Below are 27,133 nucleotides of genomic sequence, written 5' to 3' on the forward strand. Positions count from 1 at the left end.
TGAACAATCGGTTGTATGAGATATATACTATATATACCACCGATCTTTATGATTTTTTCAGACAACAATATATGCTATATACGTAAGCAATCGTTGAAATTTGAAGCCTCTAGCTCTTAACATAGGGCAGTAATTACGAAAAGTTCCTTATCTGAACAATCGGTTGTGGGGGATATATACTATATATATGACCGATCTCATCAATTTTTTCAAGCAACAATATGTACAATATACGAAAGTATATGGTGAAGTTTGAAACTTCAATCTGTTAAATTGGGTAAGATATTACAAAAATCCTCTTTTTCTGAAAAATCGGTTGTAAGGAGGATATATGCTATAGTGGTCCGATCCGGTCGGTTCCGACAAATGTTTAATCGGACACCCAAATACACTCGCTCACCAAATTTTATCAAGATATCTCAAAAATTGAGGGACTAGTTTGCATACAAACAGACAGACGGACAGACGGACATGGCTAAATCAACTCAGCTCTTCAACCTGATTATTTCGGTATACTTAATGGTGGGTCTATCTATTTTCCTTTAAAGACTTACAATTTTCGGTTTCGTGACGAAATTAATATACCATTTCATTTTCATGAAAGGTATAAAGATGATAATTTTATGGACCAAAAAATAGAAGGCAATTTTTCCTTTAATACAGACATAGTCTTGTTGAATTTTGATTAAAAAACTTTTACAATAGCTCTTGTAAAATAATTCTGGGATTTAAAATTAAATTACATTTAATCAGAAAATGATATGGAGGAAGATTTTCCTCGTGCTCATAAATAATTTTATGGAGGTGGGGGAAACTCTCCGGGAAAATCATTTCTCTTATTATTAAATTAATAACAAAAGTTACTCATTTACATAAGTACAACATTTACATAAGTAGAAATAATCAAGCACCATATATATAAACAATTGCAATGTGTATGTACATAAATAAACTATATACAAGTGATGTGTATGTATGTGTTTATGTAAGCTATTTAACTAAAATTAGTCAATTTATTATGAATCAAAGAACAAATCGATTTCACTAATGGAAGAAAGTGGTGCCAAACCAATTAATGTAACACCAGCACCATTCTCATCACTAAAACACTTGCTTACCGTGCCATGGCCATTAGTTGTTGCTGTTATTGATGCTGTGCCATTTGTTGTCGCAGGCGTTGCATTTCGTAGTTCTCCGTTCTCCAAGTTAGTATCAATTTGTGCGGCTGTTTGAGTCTCTTTTTCTGGTTTTTGCGGTAGCTCATTTGTGTCAGTTGTAGGATCGGGTCCTAAGGGGATGGGATCAATAAAAGAAAAAAAATATTAGAAAAAGTTGTATGGAATTTCTGATCAAGGGCTCTGAATGCTTTTGATTTCTGATTCCTCTTGCTAACAGATGCATTCATGACCTCGAACATTGTACGATTTTTTTGATGCTTAAGACTAAAGTGGAAGCCACCGCTTAACTCGCGGTAAAATTATTCAAATCCAGGACCTCTAAGTGCGTCATTATTGCTGAGCTAGTATGTATATGACCATCGTAAAACTAGGACTGCACCAGTCTTATTTGCTGATGCCTTTTTGTGCAGCATTTTGGTTCTCAATTATTTTTTGTCGTTTTGACATAGATATCTCCTTAACATCTGTGTTTAGTTGTAGCCTAAGTGACCATTGGAAATTCGACAGAGATTGATATCCACTATTACTTAGAAGTGGTGTCAACTCCGCGCTCGTTTAGTTGATCCGGTGTCCATCTGCTGATGAGTAAACTGAGGGCGACCAGTCCTATTTAACATTTACTTTTGGGTTGCGCCAAGAGAAACTTGAATTTCTCAACAGAAATAAGGCTGGTAAGCATGGCATCTGCCTCAAAATATAGCAATAGACCGCACATGATCAATACAACGATAGCATTGGAAAGAATTCCACCATTTGCCAATGACAGCATGACAGCATTATACGGAAGCCTTCTGAGATTTGTTCACTACACAAAGTTTCCGAGAAACATTGCTTTTGAAAATATCTTCGATGTACTCAGTCTTATCAGACAACACATCCATCGTTCAAAACATTCTGTAGGGTATGAACTTCTTCCACATAAGGATATCCAGCCGCTACATTCAAAGACCTCGAGCAGGCCGTTTACGATAACTATAATTTTAGCTTTCATGCGGCCTGTTTTTTTGAAGTTATGTTTTTTTTTTTGAATTGGGAATAGTTTCCTGAGTGGAACCGGTTCTTTTGTTGGACGCCGGTTCCTTTTTGGAAGCGGTTCCGTTTCTAAAACTGTTTTCTGTTTTGAAAACAGTTCGTTTTTTAAAATTGGTTATGTTTTTGAAAACAAACCAGTTTTTTTGGAACCGGTTCTTTTGTTGGACGCCGGTTCCTTCCTGGAAGCGGTTCCGTTTCTAAAACTGGTTTCTTTTTTGAAACCAGTCTGCTTTCAAAATTGGTTATGTTTTTGAAAACAAAACAGTTTTTTTGGAAACGATTTGTTTTTAACTAAAATGATAATAGTAGTTTTATGGAACCCGTTCTAATTTGAACAGATTACTTTTTGGAACCGGTTGTCTTTAAAGACCGGTTACTTACGCCGTTCCTCCTTGAAAGCAGTTCCGTTTCTTTTTTGAAACCAGTTCATTATTTAAAATTGGTTATGTTTTTGGAAACTAAACAGTTTTTTTGGAACCGGTTTGTTTTTTACTAATCTGATAATAGTAATTTTATGGAACCCGTTCTTTTTGTAACAGATTACTTTTTTGGAACCGGTTATCTTTAAAAATCCGGTTACTTTGTTGGAACCGGTTCCTTTTTTGAAACTGGTTGCTAAAAAAAAGTTATTTATATGAAACCATTTCTTTTTTAAACCTGCTACTTTTTTGAAAATGGTTACTTATTTGTCATATCTGACAAGGACCTCTACGAACTTTTTTCATGAACATTTTGACCATATTTTTTGTTGGTTTCTTAGTTACTCATTTAAAAATAGTTGTGTTGTTGAACCAGTTTCTTTTTTAAACTGACTACTTCTTTGAAACCGGTTATTTTTTAAAATCGGTGACTTTTTTGGAAACGGTTCCTTTTTTAAAGCTGGTTAATTTTTTGGAAAAAAGACGTGGTGTGATGGTAGCGTGCTCCGCCTACCACATCGACGATTGTGGGTGCAACTGCCGGACAAAGCAATATCGAGCATTTATAAAAAGTTGTTTCAATTAGAAAAAAAGTTTTTCTAAAAGGGGTCGCCCCTCGCAATGATTTGGCAAGCATTCCGAGTGTATTTCTGCCATGAAAAGCTTCTCACTGAAAATATATCTGCTTTGCAGATGCCGTTCGGAGTCGGAAAATACAAAAAGGAGCACGACGTAAATTGGAAGAGAAGCTCTTCCTAAAATAACTTCGCAGGTTATCGCACCTTGCATTTATTTTATTTTATATGAAACTGTTTGTTTTTTAAGCATGTTCCTTTTTTGAAAATGGTTACGTTTTGGTCATATATGACAAGGACCTATACAATTTTCTTTCACGAACATTTTGACGATAATTTTTGTCGGTTTCTTAGTTTAAATGCGAAAATACGAAACCGTCAACAGTTTTGTGAAGCCACATTATATCTGGTATAACTTTTTTCGAGTTCTGTGCACTATTATCTCACACCAAATTATGTTAAAAGAAGACACGCTGAATTGGCGTATATTGATAGGAAGAAGAAGAAGACAACATATCTATAAAAGTAAGAAAAAACACCATTTAAGTACATACCACTACTTTGTTTTGGTACTGCCTTTGGCGCTGTTGCATTAAGCTTGTCTATCTCCCCTAGGACATAACTTGTATCTGTCGGCTTTTTATTTTCTTCATCAGTATGATCTACTGCGTTCAGTTTTTCATTTGCTTCGTTACTTGTCTCAACAACACTGCCTTCAGTTTCAGTTTTTTCTTTTGTTGCATTGTCGGCGTTCTCTTGCGACGTTTCTTTTTCTGCTGCTGCATTCTCACTAATCTCCTTCTGCTCTACCTGTTTTTCATGCTGCTCTGCATTCAAAGCTTCATCTAAGCTCTTGTCCACTTCCGCTTTTGTTTCATCAGCACTACTTGAATCATCATCCCCTTCATCATCACCTTCATTATCTTCATCATTATCATCTTCATCCTCTTCATCAATGCGCGTATCAATTTGACCCAATGGAGCATCCCCATTCTTCTTGGCGCTGCCATTCTCTCTGGCTGCAGTGGCAGCTGGTGCTGCTGCGCTGCCATTTTTTAAGATACCAACGAGTGGAGCTCCATTACCGGGTTTCTTTTCATCTTGTGGCAACTATGCATTAGAGAGAAATAGAAGTAAAAATTCAATTTAATTGTCATTACTTTAACTTTCTTTGTTGAAATTGAGTCTTCTAGTTTTTTTTTTGTTAAGCAAAAATAACTAACAAACAGAGCTTTAACGCCCATCGCTACTCAAAACTTACCTTTTTGTAGGCGTATGACTGTGTTATCGTTACGGCTGGTGATTCGTGCATTTTTGTTGCTTGCTCTTTAGACCATATAATGTCCTCGTCTGTTTGTCGTTCGATACGTTTCTTGTATGCTCGATGACTGCGATAAACCTCTATGAGGCAGCAAATGATAATGATAACAAAAAGCGATGTGAGTGTTATAAATACCACTTGCGTGGAATCTTCCTTCTCTGAAACATCATAGCCAAAATTTGCTTCATAGGGAATACGTTGCGGTGGATCTTCAACCCATGTTTCGACGCTCTGTAAGGTAGAATAAAAGGTAAAAAAATATTATTTTTATAGTAAATTAAGGTTAGCTTTAATTAGCCGGCACGGAAAGACCTCATCGTACCGTAGAGGTTCCCCTCACTCTCTCTTCGACCTTGAGTTTCAACGAATACTTTCTCCCTTGAATGAGCCCTAGATATTTTGTTCTGTGTTTTTCCTACAGTGCTGTCCCTACTAGCTTTGTGCTGTCCCTAAGAACTTTGAGACCTCGCAGTCATCGCTGTTGATTCTGAAAACCGACTATTGATTCTGTTACCCGACTCGACGACAATGTGCATAGTTTCGCGGAAAAACATAGACATTTTCAGAATGAACAGCGATGACTGCGAGGTCTCAAAGTTCTTATGGCTAAGTTTGGATAGAAAAAGATTGTGCTTCTTCTCCAGCTAAAAGAATCGGAATGGGGGTACTCTCTGGTACCACCACTAGTTTTTACACTGTCGTAAACCAACAAAGTCCCTATGCAGAAATCAGATTTCGGGGTACAGAGGTAGTGAAAGTGGGTCATACCCTAATACTTAAAATCATAAGAGAACACAAGTTGTTTTTTGAGACCAACTACGTAGTAATCTGGTTGGATGAACTCTTGGAGAGTTCGGCATGTACACGAATTTGTCCGAGTGGGAGTGCAGGAAGTTCAAACCCAGCACATATAATAAAGCACATAAACCAGGTAGAGAAATCTTGTGAAACAAATTTTAAGAGCCGCGAGTTTACTGAGATCACTTAGAAGAAGGAGTTCAGCTTGGATATTTACGAAGAAATATTGAGCGCCTTTGACAATGCAGAATCATCCTGTTTCATGGTGGCATGACTTGCTCCTTTTGTGCTCTCCCTCTTACATTAGGTATTTGCAGCGATTGGGAAGCCTTTCCTATACTATGGAGACCATGTTTGATTGCCATACAAAGAAAAACTTACAAAGAAATAAGATGGTATATGCCTCTGTATGCCGTTCTGCACATACAGCCTTCAACTTCTATGGTGAGTTGACACCTAGGCAGCAATTAAGGCATAGCACAACATCTAAATCTGATTAATCCATTGAACGAATTAAGATAGGGAGGCATATAGGCAATTCTACATTAGGTACCCGGGACAGAGGGTAATAAACGGAAATGAAAAACCGGTTTTGCTATCTGGGAATGGCGCATCTCTCAAAGCTTGTACCGAACACATCCCAGTCAAATTGGTCGAGAAAAAAAGAAGATCAGGCGTGGATCCGATAGCGGGGCTGCGACACTTCACAGTCGAAGACCAGATAATACGATTTTAGACTAACAAAGTTATTCTTATCACTAAAATGTAGGACTGTAAGCTTTTTCGAAATGAACATTGATTTCTGACGTCACATGATTTTAAATTAGGCATCGTCAGTGATAGCATACGTAAGAAGTGCGAGTTGCAGGAGGAAGAATGGAGTCCGTTCTCTGCTGGTGTACTACGCTTTCCAGACAAAGATTCCAGCTATTAGGAGTGACAGAGCTATTAAACCTAGATAGGATGGGTCTCGAAAACTGCTATTATTTGACAAGAGGACGGAATCATTTTACAACATCTGGTCTAGTTACACTATGAAGTCATAATTGAGATGTCTTCCGAAGTTAAATATCTTGGACTAATTCTAATAGCAAATCGAAACCAGCTTCCTCAACATTGTCTGGGAACGCTTGTCCCTTTCAGCCTTTATGCGTAAGGATGCTCTTGTGACCACTTTCAGTAATATTTTGGTGGGCTGCAATAAAGATGCACGAAACTCTCAATGCCACTGGATTTCAAGCCAAAACCGCCTTTATTGAAGACCTTCTTTAATGTTGATTTCTCTGAGGCATAATATTTGCTTGAAACTGAGGAAAACAAATGAATAATTATCGAATTGTTATGGAAAAGCTATCTATTTTGTATCGAAAAGGTATAGATTTTCTATCAAACAAGTTATCAATTTGTTATCGATTTATCAATGAGAAATTATCGATTAATTATCGAAATGTTGTTGATTTGCTATCAGAAAAGTATCGATTTGCTATTGAAAAAATATCGATTTGTTATAGGGGTATTACCAATTTATTATCGGCGTGTTTTTGGTTTTTTATCGAAAACTTATTGATTTTTTAATAAAAAGTTTATCAATTCGATATCGAAAAGTTGTCGATTTTTTATCGAAGTGGTATCAATTTACTATCGGGGCGTGTTATCGATTTGTTAATAACTACTCGTCAGTTTGTCTTGAAATAGATGCCGATAAAACTTCAATTAAAAATTTTAAAATCGACGATACAATATAATCACAACGACAATAAGCCGATAGCTATATATCGATAATAAGCCAATAATAAAACAATAAAGTGTTTTCAAAATCTGCTGTTACCGATAACAAGCTGATAAAACTCTTCTCAAATAGCCCAAATTTTTTAGTTCTATTGAAGTTACCTCTCTTTTAGTTCAACTTCAACCCTGGCCTAGGTTATGTCAAAGCATATGTTATCTATATACTTCCGTATTTCAAACTTAGGTATTCCTAGTTCTCAAGACCACACGCTACGTTGTGGAGAAAGGTAGCGGTATATTCGTTTTCCGCGACAGTTAAGCTGTACTAAAGGCATTGGTTGCTACAACAACAAGAGCTAGTTTTCCAACGAATATTGAATAAATCAATGCACCACCCAATTATGCCCCTACTTGGGCAATTGTAGGGCAAATCTATTTGCGAATAACTCATAATAGTGCAATGCGCAGGTGGTAGGCTCCATTATCAACAGTTCGCAGGCATCGCATCATTTGGGATTTATGTTTTACGCTCAGAATCCTCTATATTGTTGTTGTTTCATTTCAATTAGCAACTACATACTCAGTTGGTTACAATTACTTAGAATTTCAGTTAATACCCTACCATAAGTTGTTGTTATTGTGCATATTGCAATTTGATCACCGTTCTCAATGCAATTCTCATATGGTTTAGTACATGATGACGGCTAGCCTACACATACCTACATATCTACATATGTATCTTATGTATTTCTCCGAACTAATAACTATAAATACTACTTTATTGGCTGCTATCAAACTTACCAAACTGACGTTGACCATTGGCTCTTGCGAAGGCTGCTCCGATATATCAAATTTAGCAGTACATTGTGCGCTACGTAAGCCTTGTGGATGTATTACCGTTATGTTATCGGCACCCGATTTAGTGAAAAGCATATATTCCTCTAGCGGTTTCATGATATAATTGTTTACTTGTATGTAAATATCTGTTAGAATAGTAAGAATTCTTTCAGTGGATTTATGAAAATGTATGCATATGAATACTTTATAATGGGGCATGGGCTATCTTACATGTTATAACTATGAGTTACGCTTAGCTATATGAGTATGCAAATGTATGTGAGCTCAATTGGATACCAAGCGAAAGATCAGAGTGTGGGCATAAGCCAAATCAGAACAGCAAATTAGAAGAATTAGAAGAATGAGAAAAAATGTTATGAAGAGGGGTGAGGTGGGAAAGGGAAGAGAAAATGAAAAGGGAGGGACAAATGAAGGCGGAAGAATGAAAGTGAAAGAAGGCCGAGGGCTGTGATGGTGATGAAAAGGGAAAGCGAAGATGAAGTTCTAGACATATGCAAAAGCAAAGACGAAGTCGAAAATGCGAAATTCTACAGGGAACCTTCTTCACAGTTACTCTCAGGATTACAGTAATAGTTTGATATGGGCTTTGAAGTCTGAGATCAAGTAGGGTCCCAGAAAACTCCACTGAACAAAAAATGTGAATTTATATGCTAATACCGAATACACAGACCTAAAACTTGAGATGTTACGAAGACAGCAGTGTTACGTACCAAAAGGGTGCGAGACGCCTAGATGGATGGTGTCAGAGATTGCCCCTACAGTAGGAGAATTGGTGTTTGGTGACATTGGGAAACAATTGTAAAAGCAGCTAATTAGCTGAGGCGAACAAAGACCGCAGTGAACAGCTAAGTAAGCAGTTGATCGGAGGTGTGATAGCGCGCTACCAGAGTCGGGCGATTAACAGTGGTATATCCTCCACCAGTATCGGAGTGGGAGCGATGGGAGCGTATTTGATGGCGAAGGGTTTGCGGAGATCAGTATTTATGTTTTTTGAAATGACAGCTTTTCTAACCGTAGTCATTGAAGGCAGATGTTTGAAGAAATTTCAATCGGCAAAAAAATTTCAGGGTGGACTGTACTTGCTGAATATGCGAGTCAATCAATCCTATCAAATTTCGACGCTTGTATTGTTTTCCAAACTCTACTCCAGAGAGAGCAGCCTCACAAGATGAATGTAATTATGGAAAAGAAGAGGTTTATTGAATAGTAGCTAGGAAATATTTGCTTAGACGAATGTGTCTATAGTGAATAAATGTTAGCAATAGGAAAATTACTCCGAGTGGAAGTGTGCGAAGTAGCTGAGTACGCCCTCTCAACATAACCTAACCTCTCACATCAAAATTGTTTTAGTTTGTTAAGGAAGGAAGGTTTGGAAGGAACGTTTTTTTCTCTTTAAACACTGGACCGGAGAGCAGCTTCAAAATCCAAGAAAGAGTTGTTGCAATAAGAAAAAAAATTTTCTAGCGGGGTCGCCCCTCGGCAGTGGTTTAGCATACGATCCGCATATATTTGTGCTATAAAAGTTTCTCAGCTCTGCTAGCAGATTAGGATTCGGTATAAAGCATGTAAAGCCCGACCCGTCAATCTGTAGGAAATATTAAAACAAAGCACTGTGGAAAAAATAGAATCTGACTATTATCTCACTTAGTCAAAGCAAGTCCGTAATCTTTATAACTTATATCATTTAAACAAAGAGGAGTAGGAAGGAAACGGGGAAAACGAATAGCAGAGCCAGGGGAAAATTTTGATAAATAGAGGGGGAGGACCATATTTCAAACGTAGGCATGATTATTTACGTCTGCCGGGTTTGCTAGTCATTAATGAGCGCCTAAAAGCATGCACCGTTGAGTGGCATGTGACATTACAATCAAAAATAATTAACTGAATTTGAATATAAAAATCTAGTCAATAGCAAAGCTCCTTAAGCTCTTAATCTACTTAAATATTTCTTGCCAAAATTTCACAAAAATTTTAAGTATTAGATATTACGTTCGAATGTAAATTTAAGTTAAAGTTCTAAAAGTGTTTTTTAACTTCTAATTAAAAGCAACTTTAGCTGTCAAAATAAATTGCTGAAATTTAAGTCCATTAATCTTATGGTCCAAAATAAATTTATTGATACTAAATTAAAACCTTAAAAAAAATTAAAACCGTATAATTTAAACACAAAACCACTTTTTCTGTTCATTGCGAAATTGAGCTGCCACTAAAATAGCCATTTAAACTCTAAGGCCAAGCCGGACCAGCTATGTGACGATGCCTCTAATAAATTCAATAGCAAGACAGTTTTTGTTGTTGTTTATTTATATTACAAATTCGGTTTAAGGTGCTTTTTGTTTGCATTTACGCTTTTCGCACAGCTGGTTTATTTTTTTGTTACTTGTTGCCATACTTTATGGCCGTAAAGTTTGTTTTACGGCATTTGGAATGAATGTTGTAATGAAGAAACAAATCTAAGGAGGCGAAAGAGGAAAGTGTTGGAGAGTGGCAATTTTTAAACTTTTTTTTCAATTTCGTGTTGTTTCTGGTACTTGGAATAGGAGAGTAGCGTGTCTTTATATAGCTTTAGCCTAACGACTCAGCCAACGCCATTGGCCATCGTTTAAACACATTACGTTCATTGCTGACTTTTTCTCTTTCCCTCACTTTTTCTCTGCTACAGCAACACTGATGACCATCAAAGGCTCGTTAAGAAGTTAAAGAAAACACAGTGAACCTAAAACATTGCTTGTGTACCCCCTGGATAAAGTATGAATGAATGTACTTGAGGGTACTCTTACGAGTACACACACACATGCACAGCTATGAATGCGCACAGCCATACGTGTAGTCTCTATCACTTCGGCTCACTGTCGCAATGAAGTGAAGCAATATGCGCTGTTGAGTACGTTAGGTGTATGTTTTTGTAGTTATTTTTTTCTGTTGCCTATGAATGTGCGTAAATGGACTACAAGTAACAGAAACTCATATGCAAGCAAAGCCAACAACAATAACGCATGTGAAAGTGCAGTGAAAAGCTGCCATGGCTCAATAAGTTCATTAGCGTAGGTTTGAGTGTGTGTGTGTGCATGTAGAGGCATGTGTAGAAGGAGTTAAGTGCGTTAGTGAAGCAACAACGCAAAAAACTTGAGCCCATCAAGTTAACCCTCGTCAGCAACTTAGCGAAGCTTTAAGAATTAATAGCGCATTGCAGTGAAATTTATGCTCGACCTCTTGACAGCAGGCTGAATAAAAGGAAGTGAATAGTTTCTATGCGAGTATGCGGGTATAAAGGCTTAATATATATGTTTATATATTAAAACATATTTACAAATGTAATCTTTTATAAATTGGATACTCTAATGTACATATGTAAGTAAATGAGGGCGCAATAAGCGAAATAATGGAAACAAGTAAGGGTGTCTAAGTTCGGGTGTAACCGAACTCAGCATGAGCTTCAATTGTACATTTCATTTCAGATAAATTACTTTTCAATATAATACGTGGCATCGTCCGTTTAAAAAAAATTTCTCCCCATTTCCTCTTATAATAAAGTTTGATAAGTGAAATATCATTGATTCAACACTATTTTTTGCTAAGTTATAGCTTATTATTCTAGTCCACGACCCTTTTAAACTTGTTTTATATCTAAGTTGCCGTGGTCTTTAACCGATCCCGTCCATTTTTACCAGAAATATTTCCTGCTATAGGGAAAATTTGTGTACCCAATTTTATTACGATCCGTTAATTTTTCTTCGAGTTATGGCTCCCGAAACATAGAAAATTGCTTAGTCATAAAAGGGGTGGTGCCATGCCCATTTTTTTTAATTTGAAGTTTTTCCTATTTATTGTTATAAATCCACTTGGGAATAGAAATACGATTGAAATAAAGCTCTTTTTTAGCAAAGATATAGCTTATTTTATTCGTCCACGATCCTTTTAAAAATCCTTTATATAAAAGTGGGCGTGGTCCTTAACCGATTTCGTTAATTTTTCTTCAAAACATTTCTTATAGTAAAGGCCACCTCTCTGCCGAATTTTGTTGCTATAGGTTTAACGATTTTTGATTTATGATTAATAATATTTGTCAAATTTATTTTACCACAAGTGGGCGGTGCCACTCGCATTTTAAAAACTTTTTCCAAATTTTTATCAAGAGTCTCAATATCGGTCCTCATGCCAAATTTCAACATTCTAGGTGTATTATTTACTAAATTATCAGGTTTTTTTTGGTTTTCCAAAATTTTATATATATAATAAAAAGTGGGCGTGGTTATCACCCGATTTCGCTCATTTTCAATACCAATCTATTCTGGGTCCAGATAAGCTAGTGTATCAAATTTGGTGAATACATCTCAATATTTAATCAAGTTATCGTGCTAACGGACGGACGGGCGGATGGATGGACATGGCTCAATAAAATTTTTTTTCGTTACTAATGATTTTGATATACTGAAGTCTAATCTATCTCGATTCTTTTATACCTGTATAACCAACCGTTATCCAATCAAAGTTAATATACTCTGTGTGCAAAGCACCCTGAGTATAAAAATTATGTGTAATAATTTACGTAACAAATAATGACCTATTAAATATGTACGAGATTACCGAGCACTACCAAAATTACATAAAATAGCATAAAATTACATAATATGATAAAACAAACATAACATAATATAACGTTGCATAACATATCATAGCAGAACAAAACATAACATAACACAACGCAACATAGGATAACATACCATAATGTAACATAACATAACTTAACGAAACATTAAGAATGCATTACTTATCTCCTTAATAAAACATAAGCCACATGAAGAAATTAAAATTTTCATTTCACATTAAAACATAACATAACATAAAAATAAAAAAGTGTAAATAAATTAACGCATTGCATAATCTTTAAATATAACAAGAACCACGTGCTACATTAAAACATAACATTTCTTCTTAACTGCCGCTAGCCTGCTTAATGATCTTTCCGATATCTGGCAGTATATTACCGCGACAAGGCACGCCTTTCGCGGAAAACTCGGCCTAAATCTCTTCGGAGATAAATCGCGCTAAGTATTTCTTTTAGTCATGTCATAAAAAGCTACTAAGGTCTACATACCCGATGTGGAGAGGTTGACGTAGAGGTACAGATAGAGGTCGAGGAAAAGGTAGATTCAATTTAGCACGTGAAGCCATAACCGGGGTCTAAATAAAAAGAAGCTGTGAGCGCTGTTTACTTTGGATATTAGAAATGCTTTTAACACCGCCAACTGGATGCAGATAATAACAGCGCTATGAAACTTTGGCATACCTGCTTACTGCTCAGAATAATTGATTGCTATTTTAGAGGCAGAGTACTCTTCTTTTGATACGGATGAGGGATCAAGAAAGCACAACATAACTGGCGGTGTCGATCAGGGAGATGTTATAAGGCTAATGCCATGGAATGCGATTAATGACGGTATGCTATAAATCGACCTTCCCGGAGACACGCAAATTGTCCGCTATGTAGTTGATATTGTCGTAGTAGCAGTGGCCAAGAAACTGGATCTGCCCCAAACATTATGTAATGACGCCGTGGGAAGAATAAAGGATTGGCTACCAACAAGACAGAAGTGGGTTTGATGACCTTAAAGCAGACTATGGATGAGTTAGTTCCAACCATAGGAGATTATGAAATAAAGTCAAAGCTTTTCTAGAAATACATGGGAGTAAACATTGACACAAAACTAACTTTTAAGGAGCACTTCACGCAGAATAAGAGTTGGCACGGCGGTTCCAATGAGTATCTACATAAGCATAGGATAGAGGAGGATCCATTCTGTCCGCATTGTCCCGCGGAATTGGAAAACGCAGGACACATAATATTTCACTGCCCTCGTTTTCACGGTGAAATACTCTCTGTAGACATAGTTTTTGGAGAGGAGCCTTCCATTAGGATATTAGTTCCCCTAATGTGCAGAGATGTACATTGTTGGACTGCTGTGATTAAAATGGGGTTTCTAGTGATGACGAAAGGGATTGCAGAGATATGCGCATGCGAAGCAGTGGCCACTAAATTTAATTTCCACCCCTTGACTTTGTGCCTACCAGCGGTACCGTGGGATGTGGGATTAGTCTGGTTACATTGGACCACTTGAGGGCAGTGCGCTGCTCCAATTTCCAAGAAATGTGTGTAGGTATAAGTAGAGATAGAGGAAGATATAGAACATGGATCTTGAAAAATTTAAAGTGATTGTCTTTTCGCATCCTGATATAGAGATGGAGGTAGAAGTTGAAGTAGAGTTAAAAAAGAGAGTGGGGGAGGATATGGAACAAGAAGACGAAGGTAATATACCAGGAAAAGCAAGGCTGAATTATACAAAACTCTTGAAAAATAAGAAAATATGCAAACAAGACAATGTGTGATGGCTTATTCGAATGGATCACTACCTTTAAAAGTATAAAATTCAATTTATGTAAACACGGATACTGTTTAATTTGCTTCAGAATGCAAGTTTCCTCAGTCATTGAATAATCTCTGCTTATTTCTCTACTATACTATATTCCCTCTACTACTACTATATTCCCTCTTAATCTACGTATCTTCAAACACATTCATCCACACAAATGCATGCATGCGAATAAACTTTCACAAACAATTTACTCACTTGACAAACACCCACTGTAACTTTTGAATACAGCAAATCTCGCATCTGTCGTATTGATGCCACCAATTTGTACACGATTGCCACCCACACCACTCGTTGGCACTGGTGAACGTGTTTGTATCTTTGTCAGAGGCACTTTTTCGCGGTCAATATACAATATGGCTTCACTACCATTGCGCGTATAGTAGATTGAATGGCGTGCATTATTCAAAAAACTTCGATCAATGTGTGCACCCACGGCTGGTCCTTCGCGGTCCTCTTCGAATAGCAAATGGCCATCGGCATTAATAGCTACCATCAGATAATAGCTGCGATCACCAGTTGGTTGTAATAACAACATTACACGATTGGCACGCCGCAAATCGAAAGAGGAGAATGCCAATTGTAAACGGACATAGTCCACTCTTCCGGTCAATTCGAATTTACGTAACAATGTTGATTCACCGCTAAAGTCGGCACCTTTCTCTTCCATACAAAATTCACCCAAAAAGCTTGTATGCTCACAATCACATGTGGATTCACGTTTCACAAAATTCTCCTTACATATGCCACCATTTTTGCATGGTGCGGCGTCGCACTTGATTTGACAATTTGGCAATACACCGTCCAAGGCTGAAATAGAAGAGGAGAGGAAATAAAAAGAGATAGGTGAGTTTTACGTTTAAATATATGAATATGTATGTATGTACAACGTTGAGTGTATATATATAATGTGTGACATAAAATTTCGATTAATTTGATTATTTATTTAAATATATTCATATGTATGTACGTGTGTGTGCATGCAGTTGCAGGTTTTGTGTTTCCAGTTCTTTATCGTTACTCATACGCCATGGCGTCCCATGGATGTCATATGAATATAGAGATGAAACTGATGTGGTGTTGTGGACATCAAATAATCAAATAGAATTTGAAGCTGAAGAGCTACATATGTACATATTTAAGTATAAGGGGCACATGTAAGTATGATAGTGCTTGGAAATGAGCTGTGTCAAACGCGGTGGACCAAAGTGAAGATGCTGTCAGTTTAGTTGGTTTCATGAGGCATGCGAAGCGGTGATTTCCATTCTATGACATCTCTATAAAGGGCGGTCTTTCCCGGATCAAAGCTGAGCTTGAGCGACTAAATTCCACGGTGCGAACTCCGGTTAGATTCTCCATGGGTACCATTGGTAGGCTGCGGTTTATTGTCGAAACAAACGACTATCTGCAGGGGTATCTTATTGGATAAACGTTAAGTGTATCCGATATAATCGTTTCGTCCTGACGTGATGGCCTGTAATGCAATTCGACCATTTAGAGATATTCCTAGGTTCGGCTAGGAGGTAGCCCTGGCAGAGGAAGGTAGCTTGGACAGCATGAAGGCCCGTTGTAATACTACATATAATAACGGTGACGTAAGCAATAGCTATCGCATGGATTCTCATTGGACAATATCCTGTCAATACCGCAATGACCATTGATAGATGAGGCTTAGTGAACCTAATCATTTCGGAAGGCCTACAGCTCCCCACTTCCGGCCACAAGGATATTGCTACTCTGAAAAGGGCGATGTCCGCAAAACGCTTGCTGAGCTGACTCGAGGACGATCTATGCAGGAGTAGACCATAGCTTGAAAGTTGCCGGAAATAACTATGGGCCGGGACCAAGGTAATCTTAATCATAAAATAGTTCGATGCAACCGCTAGCACCTCAGCGGATTGGGGGGCTCATAATATACCCGCGGTAGATATGCTAGTCGTAACAGGCGACTAAAATATAAAATTGATTCAAGGGATTGCCAGTGCAATATATAGCTTCATCAACCCACCTACCTGTCGTGCCTTTTTGGACGGCCGTAACCGTTTAAACGGTTAAGCGCCAATTAGGTAAGGTAGGTAGGTGGGCGAATCCTGTTTTTTTAAAAGCCGAGGCTCCGGAGGTATGGCCTAGAAGGTTTCATGAGGTCATACCAAATCGTTCTCGAGTACCTTAATGGTGCTTGTTACCGGAACGTACAGGATCTGCATTCGGCAAAGCACTATCAACATCGAGAGCATTCCCCAAGGCCTTCAGGGAGTGTCCTTATCGCTATAAGAACAACAATAACAACAGTCAATCGCAGTCAGGCACTTCCAGACCTCTCGATCGCACTGTAGTTGATCTCAAGGCCCTAATAGCCGCTTGGCTATCCGAGTAGATGTTACACTACAGTACAATTTCATCCACCGCATCCTTAATCGCGGGAATTTCCGCTTGGAAGACGTTGAAGTGATCAGCCAACTTAAACTTGCGGCTTACATTTAGCTCTTGAGAGCCCTTTGAAGTTGCGCAGTAATGGTGCCATCTAGAAAGCTACATAAGTTATATTCTTTGTCATTCAAACCTTTCTCTGGTTTTACACCCACTCTAAGCAGTGCCAATCCTTCCGAATTGCCTTTGATGGACACGTGCTGTGCTGAAGTAAACCGTTTTGCTGCCTTGTCCGACTTTATATGCACATATCGTACCCTCTAAGGGGTTTGCGCAGAAAACATGTTAGATAAAGGGGCCTATAGTCTTTAAGAGAGATATGGCTGATCTTCCCTGCCTTTGGTTACAAAATGACACGAGTAGCTTTCCAAGAGGGCGGTTCATTTCATATCCCATTGGATCCCGTGGTTGGTGGCCCACATATGATTTATTATTTAGTTTGCATTCTAAAATAAATGTGTAAGTAAAACATATTTGAAATCGTGTTTCTCGCGCAATATTCAATATTTATGAGTTACATTGACAACTCCAATTATTTGTTATTACCAAGCAAGCTAAATTGAAACCAAACCTTAAGTGCTCTTGTATAAATATGTTTGTATGTATTTATGTACCGCAGTTTCGTATGCTAGAGTTTGCAGTTGGCCATCAATTTGAATTCCACATAAATCAATGTGAATCAATTTCTTGGTCAACCACAAAACGTTTTGGTACTTGGTTGACCATTTGCGTATAATCATTTTAACTGCATTCACAGGCAAAATTACTTACATACATACATTTGAATATATGATAAGACTAAAGTAGTACATCACAGTGTCGCACGATCAATATTCTGAATTACATACGTAAATACATACAATTGTATATGCATGTGCATTAGAAGTGTCTGCGCCTTTGTGGCTACCGAATGCTTCGACTTATCCGATTTGCATTAATCTTTGGCGATAGGGACCATTAGGCCGACAGACGCATGGCAAGCTTATACGCATACATATGTATGTATTGAATTCCACTATATGTACATATGAGTTTAAAGTATGATCCAGTATGCTCTTTCTGAAAACATTAACATTAGGACAACCAATTAAGGAAGTAGGCAAAAATACCCCAGCAATCTTCGGACCTCCCTCGCAAGTTGCATTTTTGAAAATTTCATTAAGGATACAACTTTTCAATACAACTTTTAGGTAATTGACCACAGCTGCAGCAAGTTAACAGATAGCATGTGCTCCGAAATTCAAAACAGACCGTCGAAAGCCATGTAAAATTGAGCAACTGCCTTCGTCGTATCGACCAATTAGCCTCAGTTCGTTCCTCTTAAAGGGTATGAAGAAACATTTGGATCGGCACATTAGGGAAGTCAACCTAAACAAACTTCCTTTGTGTAGGAATCATTTGCCTGTAAACCAGGAATGTTCCACGGAGACGGTTATTCAAAGCTTCATGAAATAAATTGAAATGCTGTAGACTGAAAATATAGCCATTTGCACTTTCGTTGACATCTCATTGGCTTTCGATAACACGACACATCATCGAACTAGCTATGATTGACAATGCTTCCTTAGTTTGGTGGCGGCTAGAGCGTTTCCTGCTGATGCACTTAGTGCCTTTGTAGGAATAGCTTCTTTCCCTATTCTAGAGTTAAAGAACAAAAACTTGACAGAGCACACGAAAGTTATAAGAAAGTTTAGAGGAAACCTATATTATAACTACGTGATGCAATGGCCTCCATGCTCGGAAACTCACGTAATTTTGTGGTGTCCATTATGGACATAACTCTTTGGAAAATACCCTGACTCAGGGATCTGGTTAAAGGATGGATGGAAATTTTATGACGGAAATACGGGAGCAGGCATCTGTGGGTCGAACTTTCATAAATCGATACCAATGGGATGATACCCCACTACTTTCAGCGAGAAATTCATGCAATAGAAGTTAGCGAACGAGCTTATCCTCAGGGAGTGTTCCAATTATGTCGTACAGCCTTGTGTGCCTGGCAGTTTTCCATAATTACTTCTAAGCTAGTAGTTGAATACACAGAAGTCCTAAATGATCTGGGGGGCGGGGGGCGAAGGTTTTGTTGAGAGGGGACATGAAGATAATGAGCATGTAGACTCCCTAGCCAAGCAGGGTGCTGTAGCAATATTCTATGATCCAGAGCTCTTCTGTGGACTCAAAAAGGCAGACACTAGGTAAACCATAAGTAATTGGGAAATAAAGCACTTCAAAGGGCTAAGCCAGGCCAAACTGTTTATACTCCCAGCAACGAGAGTATTCATGGATACGCGAGAAATATACTACTTCTCAGTATAGTTGAGCAGTTTTTTGCTGAAAATGAATCTGAAACTTTCTTTCAAGTACCGATCTGCATTCCGTTGGGCCGGTTTTACCACCGCTCCAAACCTCACCTTTTGGATTTTAGTAATTTTTTGTACCTGGCATGCCTTTATACTTTCTTCTGGCCTTTTCAATTAATTTCCTTTTAACTCCAATTGACGTGCATCCACACCCTTATTACATTGGGCAGAAAGGATATTTCCAAACGAAATTTACACAATTTTAAAGGAACAAGGAAGCAAAATATCGCCAGTGGCGTCCTTCAGGCATGTCTTCTGTCTACCTAGGAGTGATCTATATGGAGACACACAAGTTGTCGGCTAGGAAGATGATATTGCAGTTGCAGTAGAAGTCAACAGCATCAGTAATGACGAGTAAGAAAAAAAAAACTAAGACGTTCAACCCAAGTGAAGTTTGGTGTGTAAGCATACAGGCTTAGACTAGGTTGAGCTGGTCGGTCAATAAAGACCTTATATACACAAAATGTCTCCATAGTGTTACCAGAATTGGTTTGACGGCCAAACAGAAAAATCCTTAAAATGAAACAATACTTATGTTATGGAATAATGCCGTGCTCTTGGCAAGTACTAGAACTTTTCTTGGACCTATCTTAATTACCGCCTCCAAACCTTGCAACTCTGCCGCCCCTAGTAGCTGGAGCCTTTGCCTGGTAAGCGCGGCACCCGAACACAGAACATGTTCAACCGTTTATTCCTGCAGCTCCCACTTAAGGCCGCAGCACAATGACATCTCTCTATAAATCTTATAAAATAAAGTCGCTAAATGCCATGTATGCGCATAACTTCACACAGAATGCTCCGATTTTAAAACGGTTTTTTGCATTTGAAAGCTTAGCTACGTGAGATGGTACAGTTAATATAATTTGAAGATATATATTATATGGGCGTGGTAAATTGCCAAAATGTAGTAAAAAAGCATAACATTTTTGTTTACACAGCTATAACTCATAAACGGATGGATGGATTTAAAAAATTCTACTTTTCAGTAAAACTTTGAACTATTTACCTTCGATCTGCATCAAAAAAAATACTTGATTCCTTTCTTATATCAGCCAAATTGTTTAAACAAAAGTAACATTTTTACCAAAAAATTCGTATGTGTGTTTGTTCGCTGTGAACTGTCCGCGCTAATTGCTTTTGAGTGAGGCTTGATGCGACACATACATTCGTGCATATATAGCATTCGCTGCGTTATTTAACTTCGGGCGTAGGTTTATAGGTATGTATGGATGTACATCACTACATAGTATAAAACAACTTTTTCTGTCCATATGTCCCTTTGAATGCTTAAGCCTTTAAAAATACGCAACGGATTTTGATGTGCTTTTTTTAATAGATAAAGAGTGATTGAAGAGGAAGGAACGGATTAACATATTTCGCTGAAAATTGGTGGAGGGGTAGCTTAGAACGAGGAGACAGACATAGGATAATTTTTATCCCGTTCTGGCTAGGGTCTTGAGATCAAACCGTGGACCTGGGTAATCATGTTTGTACAATATGGGTATCAAATGGAAGCTGTTTATGAGGACTTTGATACGGGGTATTTTTCGTACCCGTGGGTAACTAGGGTCTCGAGATATAAGCGAAAATGTGGGCGCGGGTACCCCTAGAATGTGTTCATAGAATATGGGTAACAAATGAAAGCTGTTGATGAGTGCTTTAGTACAGAGTAATTTTTATACCGCTGGTTGACGAATTAATAATACCCACATAACTATTTACATACGTCCTATTCGATTTGCCTGGCAGTAAGGGATGAAGAAGAATACGAAAAACTTGAGAGAAGAGAAAAGAGGGAAGGAGAAGGAGACTGAGAAAGAGATAGAGTGAGACGAAAATAGAGATAGATGAAGCGAAAAATACGGAGGGAGGAGTGAATAAAAAGATTAGGAAAAAGTGTAGAGGGGTAGGGCAGAGTTAGACGGAAGAAGCTTATTAAAATGTATGCAGATAGACCAAATTTAGGGCAGAACAACGTCTGACGGGTCTGCTAGTATTTTATATAGATGCGTTGAACAAAAGCTTATGCATTTCAGTAACAGCGCCACAATCAAACAAAATGTTGCGTTTGTAAATATTAAGGAACTTCAGACTTGGCAATTGAAGTTTATTTCACTGTACTGTTAAAAACATTCTCCCGATACAACAAATATACTTGCTAAGATATTTTGTATCGTATTCGATTGTTATGTTGCAGTTTTTAATTGCGAAACATGTTAGAAAATTTACCGACCAGTGAGAAAAATAATTTAACTTGCAAAGTGTGCCAACACCCTTAGCCAAAGCAAATGTCAAGTACTTCTACTTATGATTTGCTTGCAACAAAATTTGGGAGTTCGCTACTTTTCAATATCAGATGGTGCCAGTGTCGCTCATTCTACCGTTCTACATAAAAATACGTGCAATCTACTCATAATGCATAAGCTTTTGTGAAACTCATCTATATGAAAAAACCAGGTGCGGAAAATAATAATTATTTTTTTTTCGGAGTCGAAAAAGTCCTGGTCAACAAATTGTCCTAGGTGAAAATTTTTGAGTTCCCAGGTATCCCTATAGCAATATAATGTCGAATCATGCATCCCTTTTATTACTTTTTAAAGTCCACATATAAAAGTAAAATCTGCATTTTTATTTTTTGAGTCCTATAGAACTAGTTAAACTCAGACTTTTAAAAATAAAAGTCCGGCTTGACAAAAAAGAAACGGCTTATTCGAATTAAGAAATTGTTTTTATTTCGGATAAGCCGTTTCTTTGTTATCAAGCGGGACTTTTATTTTGGCCTTAAAAATAAAAATTCGGATTTAACTTTTATTTCCGGACTTTTATGTTTGAAAGTCCGAGTTTAACTAGTTCTATAGGACTCAAAAAATAAAAATCCGAAAATAATTTCTATCTTGATTCAAATATATTTAAAGTCCAAAAGTAATAGTTTTGCAAGAAATTATATTATAAAGGGAATAACAGTTTCAGCCCCTGTGCAAAAACTGCTTATGTGTCGGGGCTTCTAGTACATCTGCTGTATTGATGAGGCCTAGCTTATAAGCATGCGACGCCAGAAGGAAATGTCCAGTTAGCATTCCCATCGTTGCCCTTAAGTCTTCTCTTCTCAGAGGTATGAGCAATTTTGTGAGTCTAATGTCGTGGCATGATCCACATGATCTTAGAAATTTTGCAGCCTCGACCTTCTATTCACACTTTTTCTGTTTGATGGATCATATGCAACTACTCTGTCCTTTTGATTTTTCCCAAATGGATTGGGAAGCCTATTGTCGGATCATTGAATGCTGCAGCTCACTGGTAGAAGCGTGTATAGATGTATGGTCCGGCCTGAGCGAAGTGTATCCAATGGTTCTTTCCTTTCAGGATACTAATGTGTATAAGAACGATTTTCCGTCATCCCTTGTCTAGATTGCTTTGCAGACAAATCGGTTTCGGCGATGTGCCATAGTCCGCGCCATTTATTTATTTATTTATTTATTTGAAACTTATTTGTACAAGTAAGACACTGTCTTTTAGGTAGTACATCACATCAAAAAATTGAAGTTACATACATATAAATAAACTTAATAAAGAATGAGCACAAAATTTTGATTAAAAATAATAAAAAGCTTATACGTATTTAATTAATAATAGTGTGATAGAAACAATTCCAGACCAATATTTGAAGAATGAAGGTTTTGGGATATGTAAATTAGGGTAAGTTGAGAGTTTAGGAAATATAATACTGCTTGTTTGAAACATCCTGCCTTACGAATTGCTTTTGTCTTGGAAGGAAGTGAGTTCCATAGACGGACTGTACTGACAAAGAACATTCTAGAGGATGTGGAGTATTTAAAAGCCGGTATCAACAGATTCAATGTTCGAGTGGACTGACTCAAGGTTAGCTTATTAAATAGGTAAGGGGAATATTGAGAATGCAGAAGTTTGTGCAAGAAACATAGATTTCTCATTTTTAAGAAATTGCAGACGTCACTCCCGAGTATTTGCACGGCACACGAAGATATGTGATCGTACTTTCTTTTAGAAAAAACAAATCGGGCGGCATTATTTATGGCCAGCTGAAGTTTATTAAGCGATACCGAATCAAGGTTACCATATATAAGTTCACTGTAAGAAACTTGAGGTACTATAAGAGTTTTTACCAGCTTCAGTTTAGTGTCTCGCGGTAGTAAGTAGGCAGTTCTGTAAAGATGGCGAAGGGTATTATAGATTTTACCCACCACAAAGCTGATATGGTTAGCACTAGTAAGACTAGAATTAATTCTGAAGCCTAGATTGGTAACCACATCCTGGAAACCTATTTTATCACCATTTAGCAAAATTTCAGGAAGGCTGCTTAAATCGTATGCTGCGTTCGACATTGCAATCGCCTTAGATTTTGACGCATTAAGATGTAGCTTATTTGCGCGAGCCCAGTTACTTATGCGCTTTAAATCATTATTCAGCCTAACAAATAAGTCTTCGGAGAGCCCGATCGGGCGCGACATGTAGAGTTGGGTATCGTCAGCGTAAAGGTGTATAGATGCGTGGCGGCAACAGGTGACTATGTCGTTGATAAAAAGTGTAAACAATACTGGTCGCAGGATGGATCCTTGTGGAACGCCCAACGTTATTGACTTTAAATCAGAGAGTTTATCACCGCACTGAACTCGCTGGAATCGGCCAGTGAGATAATTTTGCATTAACTTAATTGCAAAAGGGCTGAAATTATAGTAATTTTCGAGCTTGCGAAGTAGTATTTTAAAATCAACCATATCAAAAGCTCTTGAGAAGTCTAGAAGTACTAGTACCGTAAGATCGTTGTTGTCGTAAGCTGGACGTATATCTTCCAGAATCTTCAACATGGATGTAGCACAACTATGCCCTTTTCTGAAACCTGATTGGACTTCAGACAGCAAGTAGTTGTTATGAATATTGTCAATTATCTGCTTTGATAGTAGCTTTTCGTATACTTTGGATAAAGCAGGCAGTAGGCTAATAGGCCTAAAGTCTTTGCAGGAATCAGGAGAATTTGATTTAGGAATAGGAATAACATTCGCCGTTTTCCATTCACTTGAAAATCCACTGGTTATTATAGAAAAATTAAATATATGTGTCAGAGAAGAGATGGCAAAGGGAAGTATAAGTTTGATAAAACGCAAGCTAATGCCGTCGATTCCCACGACATTAGACTTAATAGCCATAACAACTCCTAGCACATCATTCTCAGTTACCACAGTGAAATCAAAAGTACCTGAGGTAGGCCGACTTTTAACCCCGGCTACAGCTATTTTACTATGATCGTTATCATCTTCATACATAATAGCATTATTTTCACTATCATTTGATTGGCCGCGTAAAAAGAACGAGTTCATAACATTGGGGTCAATGCTGCACTCAAGACGGTCTTTTTTGGATACTCCTAAGGAACGAAGATTTTTCCAAATCATTCTAGGAGGTAAATTAGTATCAAACTTAGCATTCAGATAAGCTACCTTAGCATCGCGGATGCAAAGATTAACCCGATTTCGCAAAACGCGGTAAGCTTCCCAATGGGTTGCACTTTGAGATCGCTTCCACTCCCTGTACGCTCTCCCACGCTTTTTTATTAAATTTAAAATTTCCGCTGTAAACCACGGCTTCTTATGGCTTTGAACTTTTATGGTTTTTAGGGGAACATGTGCATTAAAGAGGTAATTAACAATGTTATAAAAATATTGCAATTTTTCATCTAACGTAGAAAAATACACACATCCTCTACAATCCAGACGAGAGGCCTCTTCATTTAGAACTTCTAAGTTAACACCGTTGTAGTTCCTATATGTTAATTCAAAGCCAGATTCTTTAGTATTAAATTCCAAGTCATACGCTAATATCTGCATTTCATGGTCAGAAATGCCTTCCATGGGAAGTTGGTCAAAATGATTTACGAAATTGACATTATTAACACATACCAGGTCTAGCAGACTAGGTTTACTGTTGGGAGCAAAACGGGTCGCGAATTGATTTATAATGTGTAAATCACACGATTCAAAGCTATCTATGATGGACTTACTACGGGAGTTACTACTAAGAATATCTATATTGAAATCACCGCAAATAATAACGTGCTCATAACTTAGAGAAAACTCAGTCAACTTCTGAAATAAGTAAGTTAGGTCATTGGACCTGTTAGGGTTGTAAACACAGGCAACGAAACACTTTGTCCGAGTGTCGCTTATCTCAATAAAAATGCTTTCCACTTCACTTCCAAGTTCTGACTGATACACTATTCTAGGATTTAAAACACCTTTGCAATATATAGCAACTCCTCCACCGCGAACATTGCCTTTTCTGTCGTTTCTCAATAGTACATAATTACCCATTTTATAGGAGTGATCATCAACGCTGGACCTGAACCAGGTCTCAGTAATACAAATTAAATCAATAACGTTATCATCAAATATATATGAAAGATAATCTAACTTCGCAGCCGTGAGACTACGAGAATTTAAATGGCAGATATTTAAGGTTTTGCGTATTTTGAATATTTGGCCCAAAATACACCTCACATGCCCACCGTCAGCACAATCATTGGTCAAATCACCCATTAACATAACAAACGGGCAAAATGTGCTCAACAAAGCAGTATGAAAAATTAGAGCGAAAAAGTAAGGTGAGAGTGATAAACAAAGAAAAAGAAACAATATAAATTGACAATAGACTAAAAACTAGGGAATGAAACATTGCATTAGCATGCTGTATTAAATATAAATATTGCATCACACATATGTACATATTTTCATAAATTCTCTTCTACGGTAATTCAGTCAGCGCTCTCATGTCATTAATTTTAACTGCTTCGCCTTGTTGGTGAGTACGCACATACACAGCTCCACGCATTGTGAAAACAGAAGTAAGCCGCTTCTGTTTTTTTAGTTGAAGCGCATTTATCGTTCAGAACGACAAGAGATAACATAAAATAGTTCGAAAATACATCAATTATCCACTCTGTCGGAAAATCACCAAAACAAAATGATTCTGTTGAGTAGGAGCAACAACAACTAACCATGATAGTTGGTTGTAAATGTTAAGCGGCGATTGCCCATTTGTTTTTTTTTGTTTTCAACATGCATTCACACATTTTTGCAAGCAATTTTTAAATTTTATTTCATTAAATGTTAGGGAAAAAATTTTAACAACTCGACATCAGGACGGCTAAGGCGACAGCTGTTTCGATTATATCTTGTAAATTTCTTCAAAAGCCTTTTCGCCCGAGAGTGTGATTAAAACCCGCACGCCCGCAATGATCAGATGGTTGACAAATGCACTCGACCAACACCTCGTCAAATCCCACTCACGGCAGAAAAGGCTTTCCAGAGATTCACAAGGTTTAATCGAAGCAGCTGTCGCCTTGTCCACCCAGATGTCGAGTTGTTTAAATTTATTACCAAACATTACAAAATGAATCAGTTCAAGACACTTTTTGATGAAGAAATGTGTGTGTTTTTGCGCCAATCACTGACTATCAATATATATACTGACGCAACTGCGACTTAAGCACGCCACAGTTTCCGCCTGAAAAACACTCCAGTGATCTGGCTGCCTGTAGAATCTGTTTATTTCTTGTTCCACATAGAAAATAGCAGACGCCACACCTTTCGTTACATACAGACTTAGAAAGCAAATGTTTTTAAATTATCTAGAACTCGTCCGGTGGTTGAAGTGAATCCCAAAAACTGGTCGATATGAAATATTCCTCCTGATGTGACATAATACTTAACTGTGGTCCAACGGAATTTGGATACATGAACAGGAATAGTGTGGTTTTATTTGAATATTTGGGGACAGTGCGCCGCCACATCATCCAGCCGCTGGATTACCCCACACACTTAAGACATATTCAGTCTACGTAATGTGCGTACGAGCTCGCGAGTTTAACCCCATACTATAATAAACTATGTTTACATATAAAAATAATGTTATGTTGCATCTAGGCTATAAATTAATGACATTAGTTAACACATCTACTCGCTAATGGAGTA

At 37.7% G+C, this 27,133-nt stretch overlaps 1 protein-coding gene across 4 annotated transcripts in view; it reads right to left on the minus strand.

Annotated features, from left to right (window-relative positions):
- Positions 1-27,133, minus strand: part of axo (axotactin) — a 296,029-nt gene that overhangs the window by 55,521 nt on the left and 213,375 nt on the right. For 3 of the 4 annotated variants that reach the window (XM_067787399.1, XM_067787402.1, XM_067787400.1), the window contains exons 15-19: positions 14,539-15,150; positions 7,853-8,034; positions 4,466-4,756; positions 3,759-4,314; positions 1,119-1,288 (exon numbers count right to left, since the gene is read on the minus strand). In XM_067787399.1, coding sequence (XP_067643500.1) covers positions 1,119-1,288; positions 3,759-4,314; positions 4,466-4,756; positions 7,853-8,034; positions 14,539-15,150 — 1,811 coding nt within the window. Of the gene's footprint in view, positions 1-1,118; positions 1,289-3,101; positions 3,678-3,758; positions 4,315-4,465; positions 4,757-7,852; positions 8,035-14,538; positions 15,151-27,133 lie in introns of those variants that run through there. The other variant, XM_067787403.1, reaches the window with a different exon arrangement.

The sequence above is a fragment of the Eurosta solidaginis genome, chromosome 5 (assembly GCF_040869045.1).
Source record: "Eurosta solidaginis isolate ZX-2024a chromosome 5, ASM4086904v1, whole genome shotgun sequence".
NCBI classification, from domain to species: domain Eukaryota; kingdom Metazoa; phylum Arthropoda; class Insecta; order Diptera; family Tephritidae; genus Eurosta; species Eurosta solidaginis.